General features: G+C 42.7%; 1 protein-coding gene across 1 annotated transcript in view; it reads left to right on the top strand.

The window, feature by feature from the left end:
* The window catches only part of LRPPRC (leucine rich pentatricopeptide repeat containing), a 312,777-nt gene that overhangs the window by 131,964 nt on the left and 156,873 nt on the right, over nt 1-23,940 (top strand). Inside the window, 4 exon segments of the mRNA XM_029593332.1 lie at nt 9,015-9,071; nt 11,420-11,533; nt 13,555-13,685; nt 14,435-14,520. Of these exon segments, the coding sequence (XP_029449192.1) occupies nt 9,015-9,071; nt 11,420-11,533; nt 13,555-13,685; nt 14,435-14,520 (388 nt within the window).

Here is a 23,940-nt window from a genome sequence, read left to right as displayed (position 1 = left end):
CTCTGTGCACAAGTGGTACTGTGTGCTTACAATTATTTTGCGCTTGTTTTTTAGGCGCCTAGGAGTGTGCCCCTAAGTTTTGTATGTATAATTTTTGTGTACCTAGACTGAGCAAGTATATTAAAAACAAAAAACAAGCTAGACACACATTTCTGCTCACTGCTCTGACGGCCTTGATGGAGCCTGATTCTAAGAAGCCTAAGTGTCTTTCTCTTTACACTGCTTGTCATTTTCAGGCATCTCAGCAAGAAGTGCCCACTAATTTGTGCCAGCACTGTTTGAAGGCTCAGGGAGAATTGTCTTCCTCAGATTTCACTAAGCCTGGTTCTTCCCAGCCGGAGGTGGGTCTGGGTAAAGATGTATAGATGGCTCAAGTGGGGTGCCTGATTTTGGAACTCCCCTAACTGGTTCCTCAGCAGTGGACAGTAGGTCAGAGAATACTCCTCTGGTACCTCCTGGTCTGGCTGCTTATACTTTTTCCTGGGTAGAATTTTTCTAGGGGTTGCAGTCCTTTCTTCAGGCGCAGTTCTCAGCCCTGTCCAATGCTCCTAGAGCAGAGGCACAAATAGGAACCTTGCCTAGACCATCTGTTAAGCGTCGGAGTACTCTTACAGCAGCATCTGGGCCTCTGGATAGAGATCCGGATGGTTCGGATGATGACACTGGCGTCCTGCCTCTTTTGAGGATGGTGAAATTCCTCCCAGATTGGAACCGTATAGTACTATGTTATGGTTCTTTCATAGAGATGAACTATCATCTCTGAATTTCAGACTTTGATAATGCTTGCAGTTCCTGGGACAGATTCAGTGTCTGAGCCAAAGAGAAATCCCATTTTAATTTTCTTGCGTAAAGCCTCTTGTTTTTCCCCCATGATGGAGGCTATTCAAGAATTGATTTATCTTGAGTGGGGCACCCCAGAGGCTAATTTGAAAGAAGGTCGAGTTTTGGGAAGCCTATACACTCTGGATCCAGTGGTAAGAGAGCGCTTACATTTTCTGAAGGTAGATGCACTTGTGTGTGCAGTCTCCAAGCGGACAACTATTCCCGTGGAAGGAGGAGTGGCCCTGAAGGATGCTCATGATAAAAAGATTGAGACTATTCTTAAGCAAGCATTTGAAGCCATGGCGATGACCTTCGATAGTAGTGACCAAGCGTCGGTTATGGTTGAGGAATTCGTTGGCCAGTGTGACTTCCAAAGCTAATCTCACCAAATTGCCCTTTAACGGCCTGCTTTTGTGTGGCAGTGAGTTGGAGAAGCTGGCCAGTAAGTGGGGGTTCCTCATTTGCTGGAGGAGAAGAAGCAGGTGCAGTGCTCCTTTAACATGAGAGATCAAAGGCTTTCAGCCCTATAGAGTAGCGACCTTTCAGAGGACTTTACCCTTCAATAGGTCTGTCCTTTCATCCCTGACAACCCAGAAGAGGCACAGGCTCGGGTAGTGGAACCTCCCGAGCCTCCCAATGAAGGTTTGACGACCCACCCCCAGTAGCTGGAGATAGGAGGGTGCCTCTCTCTTTTATCAGAGGTGGGTCGAAATCACATTGGATCAGTGGGTCCTGGAGGTGATACGAGAAGGATATGCGACAGTTTCACAGTGTTCCTCTGGACGTATTCATGGAGTCTCCCTGCCACTCCCCGCAGAAGAAGCAGGCAGTGGGGAGGGTACATTGGCAAGGCTCCTTAGTCTGAGGGCTGAGGTCCCAGTGGCCCATCTCAAGAAAATATGGGGAGATATTCCATTTATTTCATTGTGCCAAAGAAGGAGGGCATTTTTCGTCCCATTCTGGACCTCAAGGGCATCAACCATCATCTGTGAGTGAAGCATTTTCACATGGAAACATTGCTCAGTGATGATGGGCATGCAGTCGGGAGAATTTCTGACCTCTCTGGATCTGTCAGAGGTGAATCTCCACATTCCCATCCAACTAGAACATCAATGATTCCAGTTCTTTATGAAGAGCCAACTTAATTTTGTCTTATAGTATGGTCCTTGAAAGGACTTGTTTGCTGAAATGTGAATACTCTGTGGCAGTGATTTCCACCTTGCTAAGAGTTAGAAAGTTCTCCATCTCCTTGGCCTATGTGCGGCTTTGGAGAGCGTTTGAGACCTGGTGTGAGGATTGAGGTACTCTTCCTTCCTTGGTCAAGATTCCGCTCATTTTGGAATTTTTGCAGGATGGCTTGAATAAAGGCTTGGCTCTTAATTCCTTAAAGGTACAAGTAGTGGCTCTCGCCTTTTCAGGGGTCAGGTAAATGGTGGATCCTTGTTGGCTCATCCTGATGTGGCCCTTTTTCTGAAAGGAGTGAAACATCTTTTGCCTCCCTTGCGATTTCCGGCGCCCCTATGGTATCTTAATTTTGTTTTGCAGTTTTTGGCAGGCTCTACATTTAGACCGCTACATACTCTATCCTTGCGATTGCTGACCTTGAAAACCAGTTTTCCTTGTGGCAATTTGTTCTGCGCATAGGTTTTCTGAACTAAAGGCCTTGTCTTGCCAAGAGCCGTTTCTCCATTTGACTCCAGGGGCAGTAAAGCTGCGTGTACTGTTCCATCCTTTTTACTAAAGGTGGTCACTGAGCTTCACTTGAATCAGTAGAAGAGTATAGTCTGTTGTGACCCTTGGATGTTAAGAGACATATTGTCAGGTATCTAGAGATTGAGTCTTTGTGGAAGTCTGATCGCATACGTGAATGCTGGGAAGCTGTTCCTAGTCAGGTTAGGGCTCATTCCACTGGGGCACAGGCAGTGTCATGGACAGAAGTTAGATTGTTGTCTCCCATTGACATTTGCCAAGCTGCGACTTGGTCCTCCTTACACAGCTTTTCCCAGGTGACTGGATGTTCAGGCATGGGAGGACTTGGGCTTTGCGCATGTGGTTTTGACTGGACCGCAGGCAGCCTCCCGCCCTATTTGGGAGTAGCTTGGGTACATCCCACTTGTTCTGGATTCATCTGATTGGATGCTAAGAATTGAGAAATTATTACTTACCTGATGATTTCCTTTTCTTTAGGATAGTCAGATGAATCCAGCTTCCCTCCCTCGGCTGCTGAATGATTGCATATTGATCCTCCTGTGTGCTTATGTTCTACAGGGATTACTCCAGTCCCTAAACTAGTGTTACTACATTCTTGTCTGACTCATTGTTGCCTGTTGGCTGAGCATTGAAATGGTTATCTTTGTAATCAAGTTTTTTGCTAGTTTGTCCACAGTTGCTTTTGAAGAGAATACTGGCAGGTTGATGTCACTGCAGGGGTATATATGAGGTGACATCAGTTTGCTCAGTTTCCATCTGCTGGTAGAGGTGCATAACCCACTTGTTCTGGATTCATCTCACTGTCCTAAAGAAAAGGAAATTATTAGGTAAGTAGTAATTTCTCGTTACCCCCCCTTTGCAGGATAGTGTTGGGCATATAACGCACGCTTTTTAAACCCAGCAAATATAACTCCAGCCTTGGAGGTGGAATAAAGTCAACTCACAGTCAAGGGCTCACGAAAAATATAAAAACATAGAGTTCTCTGTGTTGAGATAAGCGTGTCCTCCTTCTTAGTATTGTTGTGACAATTTAATTTACTGCTTGCTATGGAGAAAAATAAAGATGGTTTTTGACTCAGAAAAAAAAGCATTTTTTTGTACAAAAGAACATTTTCAAAGTCCAGGTCTTGTCCGGCTCTAATGCAAAAATAACCAATCAGATAGATCTAATGGCAACTTGTATTTGTGATTCTTGTAAAAAAAAAAAAAAAAATTTAGGGCGATTTTATTTATTTTTTGTTTATTTGATTTCTACTTCTCCTTTCACCTCTTCAAAGCAAATTACATGTAAGTACTGTAGGTATTTCCCTGTCCTCAGAGGGCTTACAATCTAAGGGCATGATTTTCAAAAGCATTTACAAGCTTAATGACTTTTATACATGTAAATGTGCTTTACCCGTGTAAGTGGTTTTTGAAATTGAATTGTCCATAGGATTTACATGCATAAGTGCACTTTGTGGGTAAATGACTTTTGAAAATTGCTACAATTGTAATTACATTTACACGTGTAAATCCTTTTGAAAATTACCTCCTAAGGTCCTCATTTACTAAGCATTTTCCCCATAGACACAGAATGGGAGGAAAGCCTTAGTAAATCCGGCCCTAATTGTGTACCTGAGGCAATGGAGGGTAAAGTGACTTGCCCAGTGTCACAACCAGCGGCAGTGGCTATTCAAACAGGCCTTCGCATAACTCCACCTTTTCCCCTCTCCCTGCATACCTTATGTCAATTTTCTCCCACCTCCTCTGCCTCCCTCCCCCCCTTTTTTTGCCTGCCTCTCCTATCTGCTACCTGCCCCCTTGAATGTGTAAATAATTACCGCTTCCTGCAAAACTTGTAAATATTACAACCCTGTTCGAATTATATTTAATGCTGTTACCTATCTTAATCTTCCTGCCCTTACGTTGACTCTTCTGGTTCTATGTATCTCTTCTTTTCGTTAAACCGATCCGTGAAAACGAATACCGGTATATAAAAACTTGAAATAGATAAATATATACATTTCAACTGATGCAGGGATTTCAAGCTCAAGATGGGGTTTCCATGGGTTAGGAAGTTAGAAAACTTTTGATATAGGTAGAATCAATTCAGAAGAAACTTTTAAAATTTTACATCTAACATTTTTTTTTTTTTTTACATATCCAAAGGACATATTAAAGGTGATTTAGGAAAATTAAGGAAATGTAAGTTAAGACTTCTAGAGTGATTCTCCATATTCTCCAATTTTTGATGCAAGTGCTCCTTGTTTATGCATCCTTTACTTTATTGGAAACCATTTTGATTGCCTTTCTCTGAGCCACTTCCATCTTGTCTCTATCCTTTTTTGGGCTGAAAAGAAAGAGACATCACCAGCAGGAAAATGAGGTAATGATGCCCTTGTACAAGTCTTAGATGAAGCCTCACCTGGAGTACTATGTTCAGTTCTGGAGAAGGATAGCGAGATCTGGGGGTGATTGTATCTGATGATCTCAAAGTGACAAAACAGGTGGATAAAGCTACAGCAAAAGTCAGAAAGGTGCTTGGTTGTGTAAGGAGAGGAATGCTTGGCAGAAAAAAAGATGATATTCCCCCCTATGTAAGTCCCCGGCAAAGCCTCATTTGGGGTACTGTGTATCTTTAGGGGAATATAGGCAGCATGGGGTCTGTCTGGAGAGTGGCTACTAATATGCGGGCTGATACAGTAAACCACGCGGGAGAGCGGGCACTCGCCCACTCTCCTGTGCGCGCGATTCAGTAACTTAATTTATTTAAATTAGGGCCCGTGGTAAAGAGGTGCTAGGGACACTAGCGCATCCCTAGCGCCTCTTTTTTGACAGAAGCGGCAGCTGTCAGCGAGTTTGACAGCCGACGTTCAATTTTGTTGGCGTCTGTTCTCAAACCCGCTGACAGCCACGGGTTCGGAAACCGGACGCTGGCAAAATTGAGCATCCAATTTTGAAGCCGCGGGCCCATTTTTTTTTTTTAACTTTTTTTTTAACTTTTGGGACCTCTGACTTAATATAGCCATGATATTAAGTCGGAGGGTGCACAGAAAAGCAGGTTTTACTGCTTTTCTGGGCACTTCTCTGGCGCTGGCAGAAATTAATGCCTACCTTTGGGTAGGCGCTAATTTCTTAAATGTGCGGCTTGGCTGCACATTTTACTTACTGTATCGCGCGGGAATGACTAATAGGGCCCGCAACATGCATTTGCATGTTGCGGGCCCTATTAGACTCGGGGGGGTGGGGGGGATTGGACGCACGTTTTCGACGCGCTATTACCCTTTACTGAATAAGGGGTAAAGCTAGCGCGTCAAACACGTGTCCAAATTCCGGTTAACAGCGCGCTCCACCGGAGCGCACTGTACTGTATTGGCCTGATGGTCAGTAGTCTTCATTGTAAAACATAAGGGGACAGACTTAAAGATCTAAACATGTAATCCGTCTTGAGGCCACTTGTGGAAAAAGGTGGAATATCACAAGGCTATAAATAAATAAATGTCAGGTCTTATTTAATGTTAGTATTTAAACTTTTATAAGCCATCTCGTATAACCTACTTCTGTTAGCAGTGAGATTAATACCCAAGTATTTAATGCACGTTAGTCCATTTAAAAGAAAGGTTTCTTAAAGAGATTTCAGTACTTGGGGAGCCAAATTAATATTTAGCGCTTTGATCTGTCCAATATTTACCTTGTATCTTGACACTTCAGAGAGTAAAAAAGACTTTGAAAATGCTAGAAGCATATTCTCAGTGAATTGAAATAGCCAGGGGCTTCATATAGCCAGTGTGAGTGACAGAGGTAAGAGCGGGCAATCCTGTCTTGTGTCTCTGCCAAGTTCAAAAATCACAGTGTTACTTCCATTGATTTAGACATAAGCTTTTGGACATGTATACATTTTTTTATTCCAGTCTAAAATTTGAACCTAATGGGGCAGATTTTCAAAGACCTATGCACGCCGGGCCTATTTTCGAAAGGCCCGGCGGCGCACGTAAAGCCCCGGGATGCTTGAAAAGGGGGCGGGGCAGGGTCGGCGGCTCCTGGCACAGCGGCCATTTGCCGCTGTATCAGAGATTGTGTGCTGGCAATCGGCCGGCAGGCGCAAAGAGTAAAATAAAGATCCGGGGGGAGGGGGGGGGTTAGAGTGGGGAAGGGGTGGGAAGGTCAGGCTAGGGGGAAGGGAAAGGAGGAAGTCAGCGCGGCTCTGCGCGCGCAAGGTGAACAATTGTGCACCCCCTTGTGCGCCGACCCCGGATTTTCTATGTGCGCGCGTACTTCTTTTAAAATCTACCTCAATATCTAATAAGTAAAGAAAGCAAATAATCCCAATGAAGCCTATTGAAGGCCTTTTCTGCATCTACTGCTAATGGCATTTGTTATTGATCTACAGTTTTGGCCAAATGTATATGATGTACTCCTGTGCATATTATCTGAGGCTGGGCTTGCAGAGATAAAACCTACTTGATCATAGTGAATCAGGGAGGGCATCATAAGTGGTAGCCAAAACGTTAATATCTACGTTGAGTATGGTTGTTGGGCGATAGGAACCACAGTCTGTGTTATTCTTTTCTTCTTTAGGTATCATTGTGATCCAGACCTCCATCAGCTGTGGGATTTTCTTGGCCCTCAAGCACAGAATTAAAATTTTTAGTCATTCAAGGGGCTAAGTCCAATGCGAAAATTTTATAACATTCAACAGTAAAACCACTGAGACATGGTGCCTTACCAGATTTAAAGGACTTAATTGCTTTAACTACCTCTATAATAGTAATTTCTTTATCTGACTTATCCAGTTGATCCGTTGGTTGTGACATATGCATGGAACTTAAATAAACCTCAATGCCTGCTTGTGTTCTAAAAGCAACCCTTGCATATAGTGTATTCAAAATTTCACCAAATCTGGCTCTAATTCCTTAGCCTGCATGAACGTTTTCATCTGTTTCATTCTAGTCATAATAGTCAATTTTATCAGCGAGAAGTTGGTTAAATTAATTAACATATTTAAAAAAATAAAGGTTTTTGCTGATAGAAATATTCATATATACTATATACAATAAAACATACAGAGAAAAAGACAGTGGTCTTCATACTTGATAACACAGAAGGCCTGAGATGTCTTTTAATGATCTATCATAGCTAGCCTAAGCAAAACCTCTTAGTAAACTTAGTCTCTTGAATCCATGCACAACTTTAAAAATTGCCTGCTAATTAATCAGCTCTTCTAAAAGCCCGTGCAAAGAATAAAGTGTTCAATAATTTTTTAAATGAACAAAAATAAGGTTCATTATGTAAGTCTTCAGGTAATGCATTTCATAACCTGGGAACAGCTACTGAAAATGCTTGTTCTTCTCTTACTATCTTCAAATGTTTCAGAACCTTTGGCGAACCACATTTCTTATGTTGGGTTTCTAATGTCTGGATTTGGATCCACCTTGTTTCATTTTTTTACGCTTTTGCTTTTTGTGTCCGGGGCTCCAATTTTAAAGTGCACTCAAAGCCGTAGATACTAGCTGCTGTGAATTTTTGATTTGTCGTTTACTGGCGAAACCATCTCCCAACTAAAGGCATTGCGGCATCTTTAAAAGTGCTGATACCTGGGTCAGTGCTGACATTTCTGCAGCCACTTGAAAGAGCCTTTTGTGCGAGCTTTCAAATGTTGTGCCTGAAGGGTAAACAAGCGATATTAAAATGCTGGGCCATTCCTCTGTCCCATTTATGCTCTGATTAGACCTCGTCCATGCTGTCCTAGGGCAGGAAGATGACCCATCTTATAACAGTGAAAGTCATCTCGGGATGTAGCCGGATCTGTCTGTCTGCTAGGTTCAGGGGTTAGTGGATTTTCAGTTAGCTGCATAAAAAAATTCTTACTCTGCCAGCTCTCAGCGTTCCCATTCACAGGGACTGAAGTTCTAGTTTCCTTTAGGAGGGGCCAGCACTACTCAGGGTGTGCTGCGGAGGTGACCTGCTATGGAAAGGGAGAGAAGTTCACTGCTGTCACTGCAGCGCCCCCTGCTGATGCAAGGGTGATACGGAGGGCTACTGTTGGAGGAGGCTTCCTGCCATCCTTCAGAGCAGCAGGAAATTCTGTCTCTCCCCGGCATGCCATTAGTGCAATATTTATGGAAGCGGGAAAACCGGAAATTAATAAAAAGTTACTACTTACCTTTTTACACCATACTGTTGTAACTCTGTGAGCACTGGGTTTTGTGTGTATGTTTAATATAAATTTAAGAACTTATTAAAACATTTTTTGTTTTTTGTTGTCCTATTGGTGCATGCTTACTTATGTTTTATTGTCATTTATTTTAAATAGAGATATACATTTATTTTAAAAAGAATAAAATGCAATAAACCTGAAATAAAAATATAGCGTGGAACTTTTATTGGCATGAAGATTTCAGCAGTCTTAGTAAACTCAAAATACTGATGGGCTGATCTCTTGTCCTAACATTTTCAGCTTTCAGAATGTATTTTCAACTTTTATTTTTTGTGGTTTCTTTTAGGATGTGCTCCTTCTGCTGGATGAGAAAGAAAGATTGTTTCCTGGTGTCCTTCCCAGAGTAAGTAAGCTTTGTGCACCTGTTGTATTTATTTTCAAGATTTCTATCCATGGAAAGTATGTTGGTGTTTGGTGGCCTGGGAAGAGGTGCCCTCCCCAGTTAGGCAGGAGAGAGCATGATTTCTTTTCCTAGTGCTAGTTTTATCCCATCAGGCAGGCTCCGGTACTTTTAAAATGAATGTGTCCCATGCTTGTCGTACTCAGAAGAGAAAACTAGACTATCGGCATCAGAAGGACTGTCCCTCTCAGATAAAGATATTGCTGTGTTCCTGTTCATACCCCAGATCAGTCCAGACGCATGGGGTTTTTCCTCCCTGCCAGCAGATGGAGACAGAGAAGAAAAACTTTACTGACACTGCTCTTAACATAGTGTGCCACCTGCAGTCCCTCAGTATTTCTCTGTCTGTAGCAGATGGTAGAGGTGCAAAACCTGCAATCTGGAGATTTAATTAAAAAAAAAAAGAATTTGACGAAGGTTCCCAGGAGTGTTAGGTTCCGTGGCGGGCCATTCCCTTTGCTGGAGCAGATCAAGCAGTGGGATTGGTGACCCTGTCCTTTTGCTCTGCAAGTAGAAGGTGAAGAGAGTGATAACCAGTAATCTGGTTCCTTCGTTTCTTCACGGAGCTCACACTTACTCTCCCTCTCTCATCCCCCAGATCAGGGTATTCTGATTTTATTTTATGTCTGGGAGTGTCGTTTAAAAAAAATAAACGAAAAGAGAAACTGCAGTTGAGGAGCCTGAGCTGCTCAGCTCATCGCAGCAATGTGGAGAGTGGTGAATGAGCAATTACTGCTGCAGGGGAAGCCGGGGTCCAGCTCTTGTTCACCGCAAGCCATTTTTGAGGCTGTCGGGTGAGGTCCTCTGCACGCTCGCACCTTGTGAGATGGCAGCACCCGCGGACTGTGGGAAACACTCTCACGCCTGTTCAAAGCATAAATCATGTTGGAACGCGTCGGGCCGGTGCAGTAGGTGCACATAGAGAGGAAAAGGCAGCTTAGGGTCAGCCGGGACAGCAGCAGGAAACTGGAAATCCACCCGTTCGGCAGAGGCAGCCAAGGCTTCTCTTCCCTGCACTGCCAGAAAAGCCCCTGGGCTTAGATAATTATGTTCGGGGAAATGGGGAGTGCCTCAGGATTCACTAATGCGTGGAATGGTGGCAATTTTGAGCTTTCCTTATCTGCCTAAGCAAGAGGAGGAGGCCTTCTCTGAACCCACGATTTAAGTGGTCTCTAATTCCTGTGGCATTACAGCTTATTCCATACTTGAGAAAACTGTTCCTGGTTACACTGAAGACATCATGGAGTGCCATAAAAGAGTTTGAGATATCTGTAGCCAGTAGAGTAGATAAGGTTGTATCTGCTTTTGGGGATCTACAGTCACAGGATAATTCCCAGAATGAAATTATTCAAGAACATAAGGTTACGGTACTTGGTCGTGAAGCATTACGTAAATGTTTTCTTGCTCTTATTAAGGATAAAATGATTTTGCATTGTAAATTGGAAAATTTTGAGTGACTCTAGAAGAGTAAATTTACTTTTTTTTTTTTTTAATTTTCCTAAATCCTTAATGATTTCACCACAAGACATGCTGAATAGATTCTACCTAGGTTTGCTGAAGACCCCATTAGAATCAGTTCCCCCTGGTGCTAAGAATTTTTATCTTTCAACGTGGGGAAATGGAGATAAGATGGAGAACAGTTTTTATGAAAAAACAGAGGGTGGTTGCCCTGGAGGCTTCCTTTATGTTAGTGTCTCTAAGTGTCAAGTTAAGATGGGGAATGCAAAGTTTGTTTTTTTATCCTGAGCAACTTGAAGGTGGTTATTATTATTATTATTATTTTTTTTTTTTTGCACATAAGGGAAATACCTGTGTTATGTTCTCCCTCGGTAGTTGATTATTATATACCTCTTGATCAATACGAGCAATAATTCTAAATGGCTTTCACCCATCTTTATGTATGCTTGTTTCCTTAAATTCCTCCGATGTATGAGGTCTAATTAGGGCTAACCTTTTTTTGTTCCTGATGTTCTTGTGTTTCTGCTTTTTGTTTTATTGATTCCTTATTTTCCATCCTGAGTAACATGGTGTCAAGTAGATAGTATTATTATTACTTTAAATAAATATAAAGTAAAAATTAAAACTGCTAATTTTATTTTTTTCAAATTGAGTTCACTTTAGTCATGTCTGTAATAATCTGGTAACTGAAATTGGCACTGGTCACACACTCACCTTTGCCAGAAGAAAGTATAGGATTATTTTAGGGAGCTTCTTTCTGTAACTGTCTGACCCTGTTCTTGATTTTTATCTCCCTGCTGCCTCTCTCCTTGCCCCATCCCACTCCCCTTTAGTCTGCTAGACTTAAAGTGGCCGATCTGGAGCTCAAGCTGGAAGAGCTAAAAGCTGAAAACAAGCCTGTTGGCGATGTCCTGAAGCAGCTGATTATGGAGCTCTGCGCAGAGGAGGTAATGTGTAGGCTCAGCGCAACCAGATGTGCTTGCCCCACACAGCATATCTGTCACAGGAGTTGGAAATCAGAGTCTGTGCCAAGGACAAGGACAGCTCCTGTGGTTTTTTAAGGTTTGATGCATAAAAATCAAATATGTGGAAAAAAAAAGACAGCAATTAAATCCAGAGGTAAATTAATTTTTGGTTACACCTTGAATGGCATGTTTTGGGGTTTGCTGAAGTTTTGTTTACGATAATCTGCAAACTGAGTGATAGTCACAGCTGTGATAGGTTTATCATACATGCCAAGTGTCCTTTCAAGCCATGGCTCAGGTCTCTTGTATCTAGATTGTCAAGCAGCTGATACATGCGGTAGTCATTTGCAAGTCAAATGTTACGAGGTTGTTAATGTAGGGATTGAAATTCCATTTTGCTGCTGAAGGGAAAGCTTTTTCTAAGATAAAGAGGCTCTTAGGTTCGTTTGGCGAGCATCCAGCTGTAGACTACATCCAGTTTTGAGTGGCTGCAATTTGTGGGATCTCGCTAGATTTTGTCAATGTGATTTTTGTCATACCCTTGGCATTCCAGAGACCTAGAACGGCTTGCAAGATTATGACATGATATACTTGGAATGCTGTAAATTCCATTCCTGTTACAGTCTGGTATCATAATGTGCAAATTAGAAAGGAAATCGAATTTATTTTTTTTGGGGGGGGGGGGGGGCAGGTAGTAGTATATGAAGAAAGATAGCTAATAAAAAAAAAAAACCAAAAAACCCATATAACTGATACTTTAGCTTCTAGGAGCTTAAAGATGTGATATGCTTTGTGAAGCTATTTCCCTGTATGCACCCAGATCATTCCAGACTCCTTTGTTTTATGCATCCGATATTCAATTTTATGGTTTTTCAGCTGTTTTCCCTTTTGTCATCCTGGATTCATTCTTGGGATTTACAGGGTATTTTGGAGACTTTGATATCGGCCTCTGTTTGTAATAAAGAATTCAGCATGCTTCCTGTTTCTCTTTGACTTTTTTTTTTTTTGTGTGTTTGATTATTTTGAATGTGAACAACATACAAGACCCCCAAGGTACCACTAAAAATCAAAGATGAATTTAAATTTTGGCAAGAAAAGTGTAAACACTAGATAAACTTTATAAAGATAGTGGGTCTGAAGTACATGTCCACCAAGCCTTGCTTCTAATCATAGGGTCCAAAAGAACAGAATTATTTTATTTAATTTTTTTTTTTAATGCACGCAGGTAAGAGCACAGTAACTCAACAACAAATGTAAAGCATATACTTCCCTGCCTGAAAGATCTAATATACCTGGCATGGTCAGTATTTTGAGAAGCCTCTGCATAAAGGGTGTAATAGCTTAAGCATCCCCAGCTTCATACCTGAGTCACTGCTATACCCTTCGTGCAAAGATCCGTCAAAATACACATTATGTCCGGCCTTTTTTGGCTAGGAAGCATGTGCTTTTTATTAGCTTGTTTCTGAATTATTGGACTTTATTTATTGTTTGGATATCTTACCCACCTGTCTGAATATGAGTTCATCTGCAATATAAAGCAGTGTATAATCAAAGGGCATTTACAGCCTACAGTTTGTTAGAAAAGCAGCAATCAGATGTCATGATATAAAAATGTACCTCTTATTTGTTCTCACTAAAATATTGGACTTTCTTACCTGCTTTCACGCGTAATAATCCTGTTTTGAGGATCTGATGATTTGAAGCAAGAGATGGTGGAAATGCATCTCGATCCCAGTTCCTTTCCAAGTGTCCCTTTTGGTGCCATAGGTTATATTCCATTTGGAATGCAAAATGAGACTTATTTATTTTTGGCAGTGGGGCAAAGAGTGTTCCCAACTCAGTACCCACTCCGTTCCAACGTACAACAGGAACATTTCATTTCTGAAAAGTTTTTGACCCAAAGCACTCAAGCAAGTTGTGTCTTGATCATGACTGTCCTGGCCTTCCTGACTGTCCTGCTTGTTTCACGGTGCCCTGCGTTCTGCTCGCTTCCTTTCTTTCAGAATTTGGAAAAAGCGCTCGAGGTGAAAGCCAAATACGAGCCGGATATGATCGTCGGTGGCTATGCGGTCTTAATAAACCTGTGCTGTCGACATGACAATGCTGAGCAGGCACTAAACCTGAAACAAGAGGTGTAAGTACGCTGCGCTGAATCTCCTTGCACACATGACCTTGTGAAATTACGTTGGCTCTACGTTAACCTTTTCATGAGGGCCTCCTGACTGAAAGTGAATCAGAAGATTTCTGACTAGAATTTTTTCTGTTGCTACTTCATGCAGTGGGGAGGTGATATTTTCTCATACTTGCAAACAGTTGTTTTTAAACTGCTGTCTTGCTTGAGTTATGTTCTGATTCCTTTTCTTTTAAATTTCCTGTACTGTTTTAGCTGCGTGGTTTGGTTTCAAGCTGCAGCGATCATATTTTAAGAATGCTGCCTTTCAAATTGTCCTGGAAGTAGAGACCCAGAACTCTTAAACGAAACCAAAGAAAGACCTAGAAATGTGAATTTGTGTCCAAACTAAGTTGCATTTACTAAAAGAGAAAGTAAAATGGCACAATGAGTTTGGTGCTGGCACCAAATTATATTACAATTTCTAGCATAGCAAAATTATCCTAGCCATTTTCTTTTTTTTATGGAGGAAAAGTTTTTAAGTATGTCTGTCACTGTACTGCTTAGAAGGATGAGTGTCAGTCTATTAACTTTGATTTCTGAACTGTTTAAAGAGCATGCCAGATTTTCCTTTTTAACTTTTTTTTTTTTTGTTTCATCTCTGTAATTGTCTCTGCTTATTTGCTGCCCTGACTGTTTCGTTTAAACCTTGAAAGCGAGACGTTGCCAGTGTTCAGTTGCCAGTGTAATCATCCTTATTGTTTAATTTTTAGTGCTCGTAAAGATTCATCTGTTGCATTAGACACTAACAAGTATTTGGGCCTGGTGAAAGTCCTTGCGAAGCATGGGCAGCTGGAAGGTAAGCCTGCTGGTTCCCCTTCATTGCACATTCCCGCTATGTAATAAAAGTATCTGCCACCAGAATGAAAATGTGACTGGATATTAATGGTATATCATGTCCTGCAAAGTGCTTGAACATTTTGCATACAAATTTGCATTTGAATTCAACCAGAGATGCTTGGACAGTGCAGGCCATTAGTTTTAATGGCTTGGCAAGCTTGTCATTTACATTAACACAGCTCAGTGCTTTTTGCATTTCTGCAGCTAGTTTTTATTAGCATTGCTGTTTGGATTGAGTTTGAAGATCACGACTTATGGCACAAATTGCGGATGTGCCTAGACTAATGGCTGTGTATCTGCTTAAGGAGGTCTGAAGGCGAAGTATAAAACCTACAAGTATAACCTTCTTGTAAGGGGACTATGAAAATCCTCCCAATTTTTTTTTTTTTCCAGATTTCCATTATTTTTTAAGTCTTTGCATTCTTTATGTATGATTTTATTTAGATTGAAGTTTGTGTTGGAAAATCACTGTCTAGATTACATTTAAAGTGGTTACATTTAAAGTCCTGCTGTAAAGGCAGGCTATATATGCTGTCCGCGATGTGCTGCACATTCCCTGCTTCTCCAGTGAGCCAGGCTTTACGCTGCAAGTCCAGAACCTTTTGTTATGAACACTGGCTAGGCTAGGCTTTTGCAGTCCTGGCAGCCCATGTAGCTGAGTTTTAGGTAATAGCTTGTTTATTAATAAGAATAAGGAGTGGCATAGTGGTTAGAGCAATGGGGTTGTAATTCAGGAGGAAGTCTTAGGATTGAGCGCAGGACTCACCTATGGTGAAGCAGGTCAAATCAGTTTTATCTGCCTCCGGGTCTCTTTAAGCTATACTTTCCTCAGAAAGAATTTGTAGATGTATTTAACTTATGAATGCATATATCTCGATGGAGCGGTATTGCCATCATAGTTATGAGTTTAATGACTGGGCTAAGGAAGATGAGAGAGGGGATGTAAAAGAGAGAGAAAATTTTATTTGGATAATTACAAAATAAAGGCTTATGGCAACATAGTTAAACAGAGGCTGGTTCCAGTTGAGCAGGAATTCCCAACAGGAGGAATCTGCCGGAACAATAAAAATGTATCTGCTAGCATAAGTTATGCCAGCCATAATTTCAGAATTTCTTAATGCATTGTAGTTCTAAACAGAAAATTGTAATATTTGTGTTCCACGTAATTGAGGAATGATGTTACCGAAAAAAGTGAATTTAAAAAATGTTTATATTTCTCCTTTCAGTCTCTTTGTAGCGGATTAAATTCAGGTACATTAGATTATTTCCCCAACATCAGAGGGCTCACAAACTGAGACCCAGATTCATCAAAATGCTATAAATTTTGAATGAATAATGCCCGCATTAGGGAAAAGGGGTGTGGCTGTGATCATTTTAGAGTTACCGCACCGTGCACTATTTTATCACTTCACATAGGTATTTTATCTCAACATGTGTTAAAATTTATCGCACCCCGCAATATTTTTACTTCACAAGCTGCGAAGTGCCAAGTGAGAGAGCACCTCTGAGGGGGGCACACATAGTAGTCAACTATTTATACCACTATAGGAGGGCCAGCTAGTAACTTGAGGTCAGGTTTTGGTAGTGGTCTAGGGTTTTGGGGCCAGTTTTACATACTCGGTGAACAGTATGAACAGCACAGTACACATAAGTGAAGATTTGGCGTGCACATGTTATAAAATCCAGGGTTGGCGCATGCAAGGGGGTGCACCTCTTCCTTAGTCCATCAACCCTGGGTTTTCAGTTCCTGACAGTGAGCTCCCCACCCTTGGAGGCTTGCATCCGTCGTGACGACTAACCAGTTTGATGGGGGCAGACTTACACCCTTGCTTAGGTGAACATCCTATAGCCACCGCTGGAGCCAAGAACATATTTCCATCGGTAGGTGGAGGCGAATGGAGTAGTCTTGTGACAGTGGGTTCCAACATGACAGCAGGGAGCGCTGGAGTGGCCACATCTGTGCCCTTGCCCATGGCACTATCTCTAGGGTTGAAGCCATCAGGCCGAGGACCTGGATATAGCTCAATATCCTGGGGCGCTTTGTGTTCATCAACTGGCACACTTGGCCCATCACACAAAGATGACAGTGTTCTTTCACTCTAGCTTGATAGTACCCTGGTAGAGAGTGCATCAAGCTAGGGCGAGATAAATCTCTCAAATTCCGTTTTTGGCACATTGCATAGCTTAATGGCAGGAAAAAAGTGTAGTTATTTCCGGCATTAAAAACATGCGATAGCATGCGATACACCATCGCATGCTGCATTACTGCCCCTCATTTTCATAGACCCTGCCCAAACCCCTCCCCAACCCTGTGGCGAGTTGGCTGGGGAAAGGAGAGAACCACCTACCTGCTGGGAACCCCGAGACCAGTCGCTTTGAGAGTGCTGAGAGAGGAGAAAGAACAACTAACTCCTGGCCGAGGAAGAAGGGAGGTCCGGGCTGAGAGGACGGCCCCCTGTGATGTCATCAACAGGTGCCCCGGGACAGCATAAAGTAAGGGCCCTGTGGTGTGCAGTCGCCGGCGCGCAGCCAAAGCCGCGCGCCAGAGGGGCATGCCCCTGGGTAAAAATATTATGGGAAGAAAACATAAATCTAAAACTTGGACTTCCTCACCAACAACCCCACCATCAAGGAAATATGGACCCATGGACAACCATATAATACATATGGATGAGTCCTTGGTTAGGGACGATATAGAAGGAAATTCCCAGTTAGGGATTTCCCTAAGTCCCAGGTCCACACAAACCCCCCTTATAACCGATTAGGGAAGGTATTGATGTGGTAAATATTGTCAAAAACCCTTCTGTTTCAGCTACCACAGCCCTAGAAGGAACTGGGAGTGCTGCAGAAGGGAATAGACATTCGATTACTATAATGATGGAGGGGGCAACTGCGAGTAATGCTGTGGTACCATGTCCGATGATGATATCTGAGTTAAGTAATGAGGGTGGGGAGAGTAATGTGGAACCAGAGAATGTAACGCTCTTAGATGTATGGAGGCTATCTGCAAAAATTGATAAAAAATTATCTAGGTCTGTTTCTCAGGTGCATGATTTTTCTGTTCAAGCGAGAACCAAATTTGAAGATCTAGACAGCCCGAGCTGTCAGATTAGCATGCCTACAATTCAGCCACAGACTCCAGGGCCAGGCGGTCCACGTGATGTTGGACAACACAACAACAGTAGCCTACATCAACTGCCAGGGAGGAACCAAAAGCCACCAAGTGTCTCTGGAAATAGACCCCCCTTATGGAATGGACAGAGTTAAATCTACAAGGGATCTCTTCCTCCCACATAGCAGGAAAAGACAACGTCAGAACAGTCTTTCTCAACAGGGAGAGTCTGGATCCAGAAGAATGGGTGTGGTCGACCAGAGCCTTCCAGCTCCTGGTAGATCACTGGGGCCGCCCATTCATCGACCTACTGGTCACATCCTACAATGCAAAAGTTCCCCAATTCTTCAGTTGCAGGGATCGATGCCCTGGTCCAGACATAAGAACATAAGAAATTGCCATGCTGGGTCAGACCAAGGGTCCATCAAGCCCAGCATCCTGTTTCCAACAGAGGCCAAACCAGGCCACAAGAACCTGGCAATTACCCAAACACCTAGAAGATCCCATGCTACTGATGCAATTAATAACAGTGGCTATTCCCTAAGTAAACTTGATTAATAGCAGTTAATGGACTTCTCTTCCAAGAACTTATCCAAACCTTTTTGAACCCAGCATATTGAATAGAGAGCTAAGCTAAACTATGTACAAATCAATGGCAAATTACTTCCCTTAAAAAAAAAAATCAGCTCTAGGAGGCGATCACTGCAGACCAGAGGAGGATTTACTGTACGCCTTCCTTCTGTGGCCTCTGCTAGGCAAGATCATTCGCAGGATGGAGCGCCACAGAGGATTAGTCCTTCTGGTGGCCCCAGATTGGCCCAGACGCCTGTGGTATGGAGACATGCAGAGGCTTCTGGTGGAGAACACCCGATACCTCCCTCTGCACATGGACCTTCTCCAACAAGGTCCAGTCCTTCACGAGGACCCAACTCAGTTTTTGTCTTATGGATCTGGCTCTTGAGAGGGCTCGTCTGACGAAGCATGGATATTCGACGGCAGTAATTTACCCCTTGCTACACACGCAGAAGTTCTTGACATCCTTGGCATATGTGCGGATCTGGAGAATATTTGAGGCCTGGGGCGAGGAACACGGGCTCTCTCCTCGGTCTATCAAGATCCCCATGATTCTGGAATTCTTACAGGACGGCCTGAACCAAAGGACTGTCCCTCAACTCCTTGAAGGTCCAGGTGGCGGCTCTCTTCTGTTTCAGAGACTAGGTGAATGGAGCCCACTTGTCAACACATCTGGACTTGGCCCATTTCCTAAAACGTGTTAAACACCTCCGACCACCCTTAAAAGTGGTCGGTCCCCCTATGGAACCTCAATCTAGAATTGGACTTCTTAGCAGGGCCTTCCTTTTGGCCGCTACACCTGTTAATACTGAAGATGGTATTCTTGGTGGCGATATGCTCAGCTCGTCGCATCTCTGATCTACAGGCGCTGTCATGTCAGGAGCTGTTCCTCTGGTGACTCCAGGAACATTGCAGCTTCGCATCATCCCTTCCTTCTTGCCAGAGGTAGTCTCAGAGTTTCACCTGAAGTAGGCCATTTCTTTACTGTCCATAGATAGATGTAAGGATTCGGAATACTACCATTTCCTACGCCGCTTAAACGTCAGTAGGCTGTTAGTATGGAATCTAGAACGTATGGAACTGGTGTGCAAGATGGACCGCTTGTTTATTCTTCATGGTGGAAGGAAACAAGGCGAAGCAGCTTCACAAGCTACCATAGCTCGCTGGATCAAGAAATTGATCACGTGAGCTTATGTAGAAGCAGGGGAGCCTTTACCCTTTCAGGTTAAAGCTCATTCCACTAGGGCCCAGACAGTATCCTGGGTGGAAGCTAAGCTACTGTCTCCCGTCGACATCTGCCGATCAGCGACGTGGTCTTCTTTGCACATCTTCTCCAGGTTCTTATCACCTGGACATCCAAGCCCGAGAAGACGCAGCCTTTGAGAAGGTGATGCTAACCGGACCACAGGCAGCCTCCTGCCCCATTCAGGAGTAGCTTTTGTACATCCCATTGGTCCTGAGTCCATCTGGCTACATGCTAGGAAATGGATAATTTACTTACCTGATAATTTTGTTTTCTTTAGTGTAGACAGATGGACTCTGCATTCCACCCATGGCTGCCCATGAACAGTGCCAAGGAATCGCACATAAATCTCGATCCCAAAGAGGTTACGAGTAAGCCATCAGCCTATCCCTAGATTTGGACATCTAATATATTGCTGGGATTCAGCGCTTATGTTTGGTTGAGTACAGTTACGGTCACCAGTTTTAATCAAGTTCTTAAGTTATTAAATTGTATTCAAGTTTTTCAATAGTATGTCCACAATGGCTTTTGAAGAGAATACTGAATGGCTGAGGTCACTGCAGGGGTATATCTAGGGTGACATCAGCTTTGAAACCTGATTCCGTCTCCAACTGCTAGCAGGGGAGTACCTAACCCGTTGGTCCTGAGTCCATCTGTTGACACTAAGGAAAACTAAATTATCAGGTAAGTATTTTCTCCATTTTGGATTTTTCCTCTAAGAACTTATCCAAGCCTTTTTTAAACCTAGTTACTCTAACTGCCATAACCACATTCTCTGGCGATGAATTCCAGAGCTTAACTATGTGTTGAGTAAAAAATAATTTTCTTTGATTTATTGCAAATGAGCTGCTTGCTAACTTCGTGGACCCCTAGTCCTTCTATTATCTAAGAGAGTAAATAACTGATTTACATTAACCTGTTCAAGTCCTTTCATGATTTTGTAGAACTCTGTCATATGCCCCCTCAGTCATCTCCTCTCCAAAATGAAAATCCCTAACTTCTTTAAGCCTTTCCTCATAGGGGAGCCGTTCCATGCCCCTAATCATTTTGGTAACCTCTGTCCTTCTATCATGTACAGTTATGCCTATGTGCAACTTCTGGTTATTTGTGTGTGCAGTGTAAAGCACCCCTGAATGACTAACCTGTAAGGGACACAACATTTCAGAGGCTGAAATCTACATTTATGTCTTACCTTCCCAAAGGGCCAGAGATGTGAGGGCAACCAAGGCACCAGCATGAGTTTGGTTTATAGAAAGAAAATTCTTGTATGCGTCCCCAATACTAAAAGCGCAGCACAGGGAGACAAGGAGCACACATGAAGTGGACCTTTCAACTACATTACAATATCCCACAGAGAAAAGGTGTCATATAGATGTGTTGGTAGGAGCTCTAATCACCTGAAGCTTGCTGCTGCAGCAAGTTCAACTAATTCACCTCTATGTCCCAAAAGCTGCAGATTTCAATGAAATGAAACACTCTTATCCCACAGAGATGAAGGTTTACCTGGATTAATACAGATGTCTGATTTATCTATAGCACTAATCCTAACCTTCTTCCTGCTTGCATTACCTGTCCTCCATGATAGGGCCCCAGTTACCTCCAGAAGGTTTTCAACTGCCGCCTTCAAATCCCTTCATTGACATGTATTCATTTATATCTCTGCAAGACTCACTTTTCAGTGGAGATCTGCCTGCAAGAAGACTGGTTTGCCCTGAGTTCTACAAGACATGTAGGATAATATCCTATTTGAGTGCTGTCACACAAAAGCTGCCAGCTATGAGCTATTAGGGACTCCTTGCTGTTTCTATGACCTCACCCCCCTTACTCACCTCCAGTGTAATCCTTAAGGACCTTCACACTAGAAGCCTTCAGAGCTTGGCTATCATCCGAAGCAGGGTCAGAACTATCATTTATTTCATCTGCTTCCCATCCAAACAATAATTACACCACAAAGAGTTTGTAGAGTAGATGAAGCTACTGACACCCAGTATAATCTATTTACCTGATATATTTAGTAATACACAGGACACACAAAATTTCTTAAGTGATAAGATTGTTGCAGAATTAAGTTCCTTACAGAGAAAAATTCAAGTTCAATGAATAAAAGCCAAAGGCAGATTATAAATTATCCAGGCTTCTGATGATGCCTATCTTTCCTAACACCCAAGATATGCTTTTTGAGGTGGGATAGCTGCAGGTTTCATGTCATCAAGGACAGGCAGAGGTAGTTCGGATCTTACCCTCATTAAAAGCTGTAGGGGTTAATACTGGACCGGCTCTGAAAGTCCCTGATGAGATGGAGCCTGCTGCTATCCTATGTATAGACCAGCTCTGCACACACACATAAGTGGGCAAAGTATGCATATACCACTACATTACAGAGGCCGTATACTGGTATATTAAACCAATATATATGAAAAATCTGAGCCACAAGTTGAGACCTCTGATACCTGGTAAAGCTGAAGCATGGCAGGATGAGGGCAGAGGAACCTGCATGCCAGCTTGCCTTGTCTGCAGCAGAACAGGTGATATTCTGCACCATTTCAGAGAGAACTGTGAGAGGTGTGGGACAACCAGACACCTCTTGTCTGGAAGGCCATCAAGTTGAGCAGGAAAGGCATATAAAGTGTTTGCATAGAATGATTATAATAATGTCAACTACCATACATTTATAAGTAGCCCCTGTCCAGTTAAGATCATGGGCACACAGGGAGGGCTATGGACCACGTAAGGCCTCATGATATCCTGGGGTTCCTGTACGGGGGGAAGCAGAGTATTTTCATGGCCATAATGATTAATCACAGGGCCTTTTCCTGCTCACTAGTCAGTCACTCCAAAAAGACACTCCACACCTATCCTGCTGTAGAAAATAACATGCTTTATTGATTGATGGCTGGAATAAATATCCAAACATGAAACATTTCTGTATACTGTTCCAACAGTATCTCTATCCAAGGATACATGATAAAATATTACTTTTTACTTCCTGGCCCCCAAAACAGGTCAGAACTTTGCGGCAGCTACCATTTCCACCTTGGCCCACCCAGGTAGATGTTAGGAGAAACATTTTCCTCCTAGGTCATTTTCTCTCTCCTTTTAGTCTAGGGCTGATTGTAGCAGAATCAAATTCAGACTCTGATGACCATTCCCGGCAGGATGCCCTACCTCTTTTACCTCCCTGTACACTAGTCATCAACTTGTTGGACCCTCTTTCTCTGTTTATTCTTTTGCACTTCCCGGAACTCGTATCCTTGAACTTTTCTCCTCAGCTCTCATCTGAGCTTTATCTGTGGAAATACTGGCCCTTTGCTGCCACCCTACTTAATAAGGAGTGCTGTCCTTCCTTTGCACACTGACACAATGCTGACATCAGTCAGGCTAAATCTAGTGAGACTTCTGTCATACCGAGTGCACTCAGACCAGCTGAAGCCATAATACAGCATGTTTGTAAGGGGCTATGATCTTTTCCATGGATCAGAAAAAGGCCACTCCCTTAAATATTAGATATGTTGGAAGAATGTGTGTGCGGCAGGGCCTGAAGGGCATGCATGAAGAATTGCAGACCAACATTCCAATGTGGAGAGAGATGCAGGGGATGCCACCCTGCCAGCCACCATCAGCATGGAATGCTCTATGGTATCCTGTACCTCCCTGGATACAGCCCCCTAGCTTTTGCTGCACTGCCACCCTGAATGGTATCTCCCCATGCCAGAGTTTCATCTTCTCTGTTGGTATCTCCCCCTTTTCTTCCTCCACAGCCCATGATGGTTCCACCTCTTGCGTGCCAAAGCTGTCTGTCAGTATCTTAAGTGTTAGAAGATAAGTTTGATTCCATGACGTAGACTCGAAAATTATTGAACTTTTCGCTACATTGATAGCCCCTGAGGAAGGAGAACCTCAAAACATGAGGGCCCTCTATTTGTTATAATAAAAATGTAAATACAGCATCTCAAGATAAGTAGTAATTTCTCATTTAATGCTAATTGATCTGGAGGAAGAAGTGTCTTCCAATCATGATTATCCTGGAGTGCTCAATTTCATACAGTTGCCTAAACAATCCATGGCTGCCCTTATAAACAAAAAGCTTCAAGACGTTCAGTTAAAAATCTGGCTAGAACTTCTCTATATACCGCCAATGGATAAGAAGATAGACTTGAGATACAAGGTCCAGCAATATCCATGACATGGGAAAGTTCAATTGCCTCATGATTTGGTGGTTGTGGAGGCAGCTTTGAAGCAAAAAGAGTAAGTCATATTCCAGTACACCACCTGGGAAAGATGCAAAACAATTGGATGCAAGTAAAAAAAAAAAAAAAGTCTTCCAGTCCAGTTGCAATCCAGAATTTCAGCTCACTAATTCCTGATGATTCAGTTTTTATGCAACATTTTGAAAAAACATTGCATACAATCGCATCTTTAGTACCAGATATATCTTTAGTACTAGATAGACA

Source organism: Rhinatrema bivittatum, chromosome 3, assembly GCF_901001135.1.
Source record: "Rhinatrema bivittatum chromosome 3, aRhiBiv1.1, whole genome shotgun sequence".
Lineage (NCBI taxonomy): Eukaryota > Metazoa > Chordata > Amphibia > Gymnophiona > Rhinatrematidae > Rhinatrema > Rhinatrema bivittatum.
The sequence above is the reverse complement of the archived record's forward strand: the minus strand, read 5'-3'. Positions and strand labels throughout refer to the sequence as shown.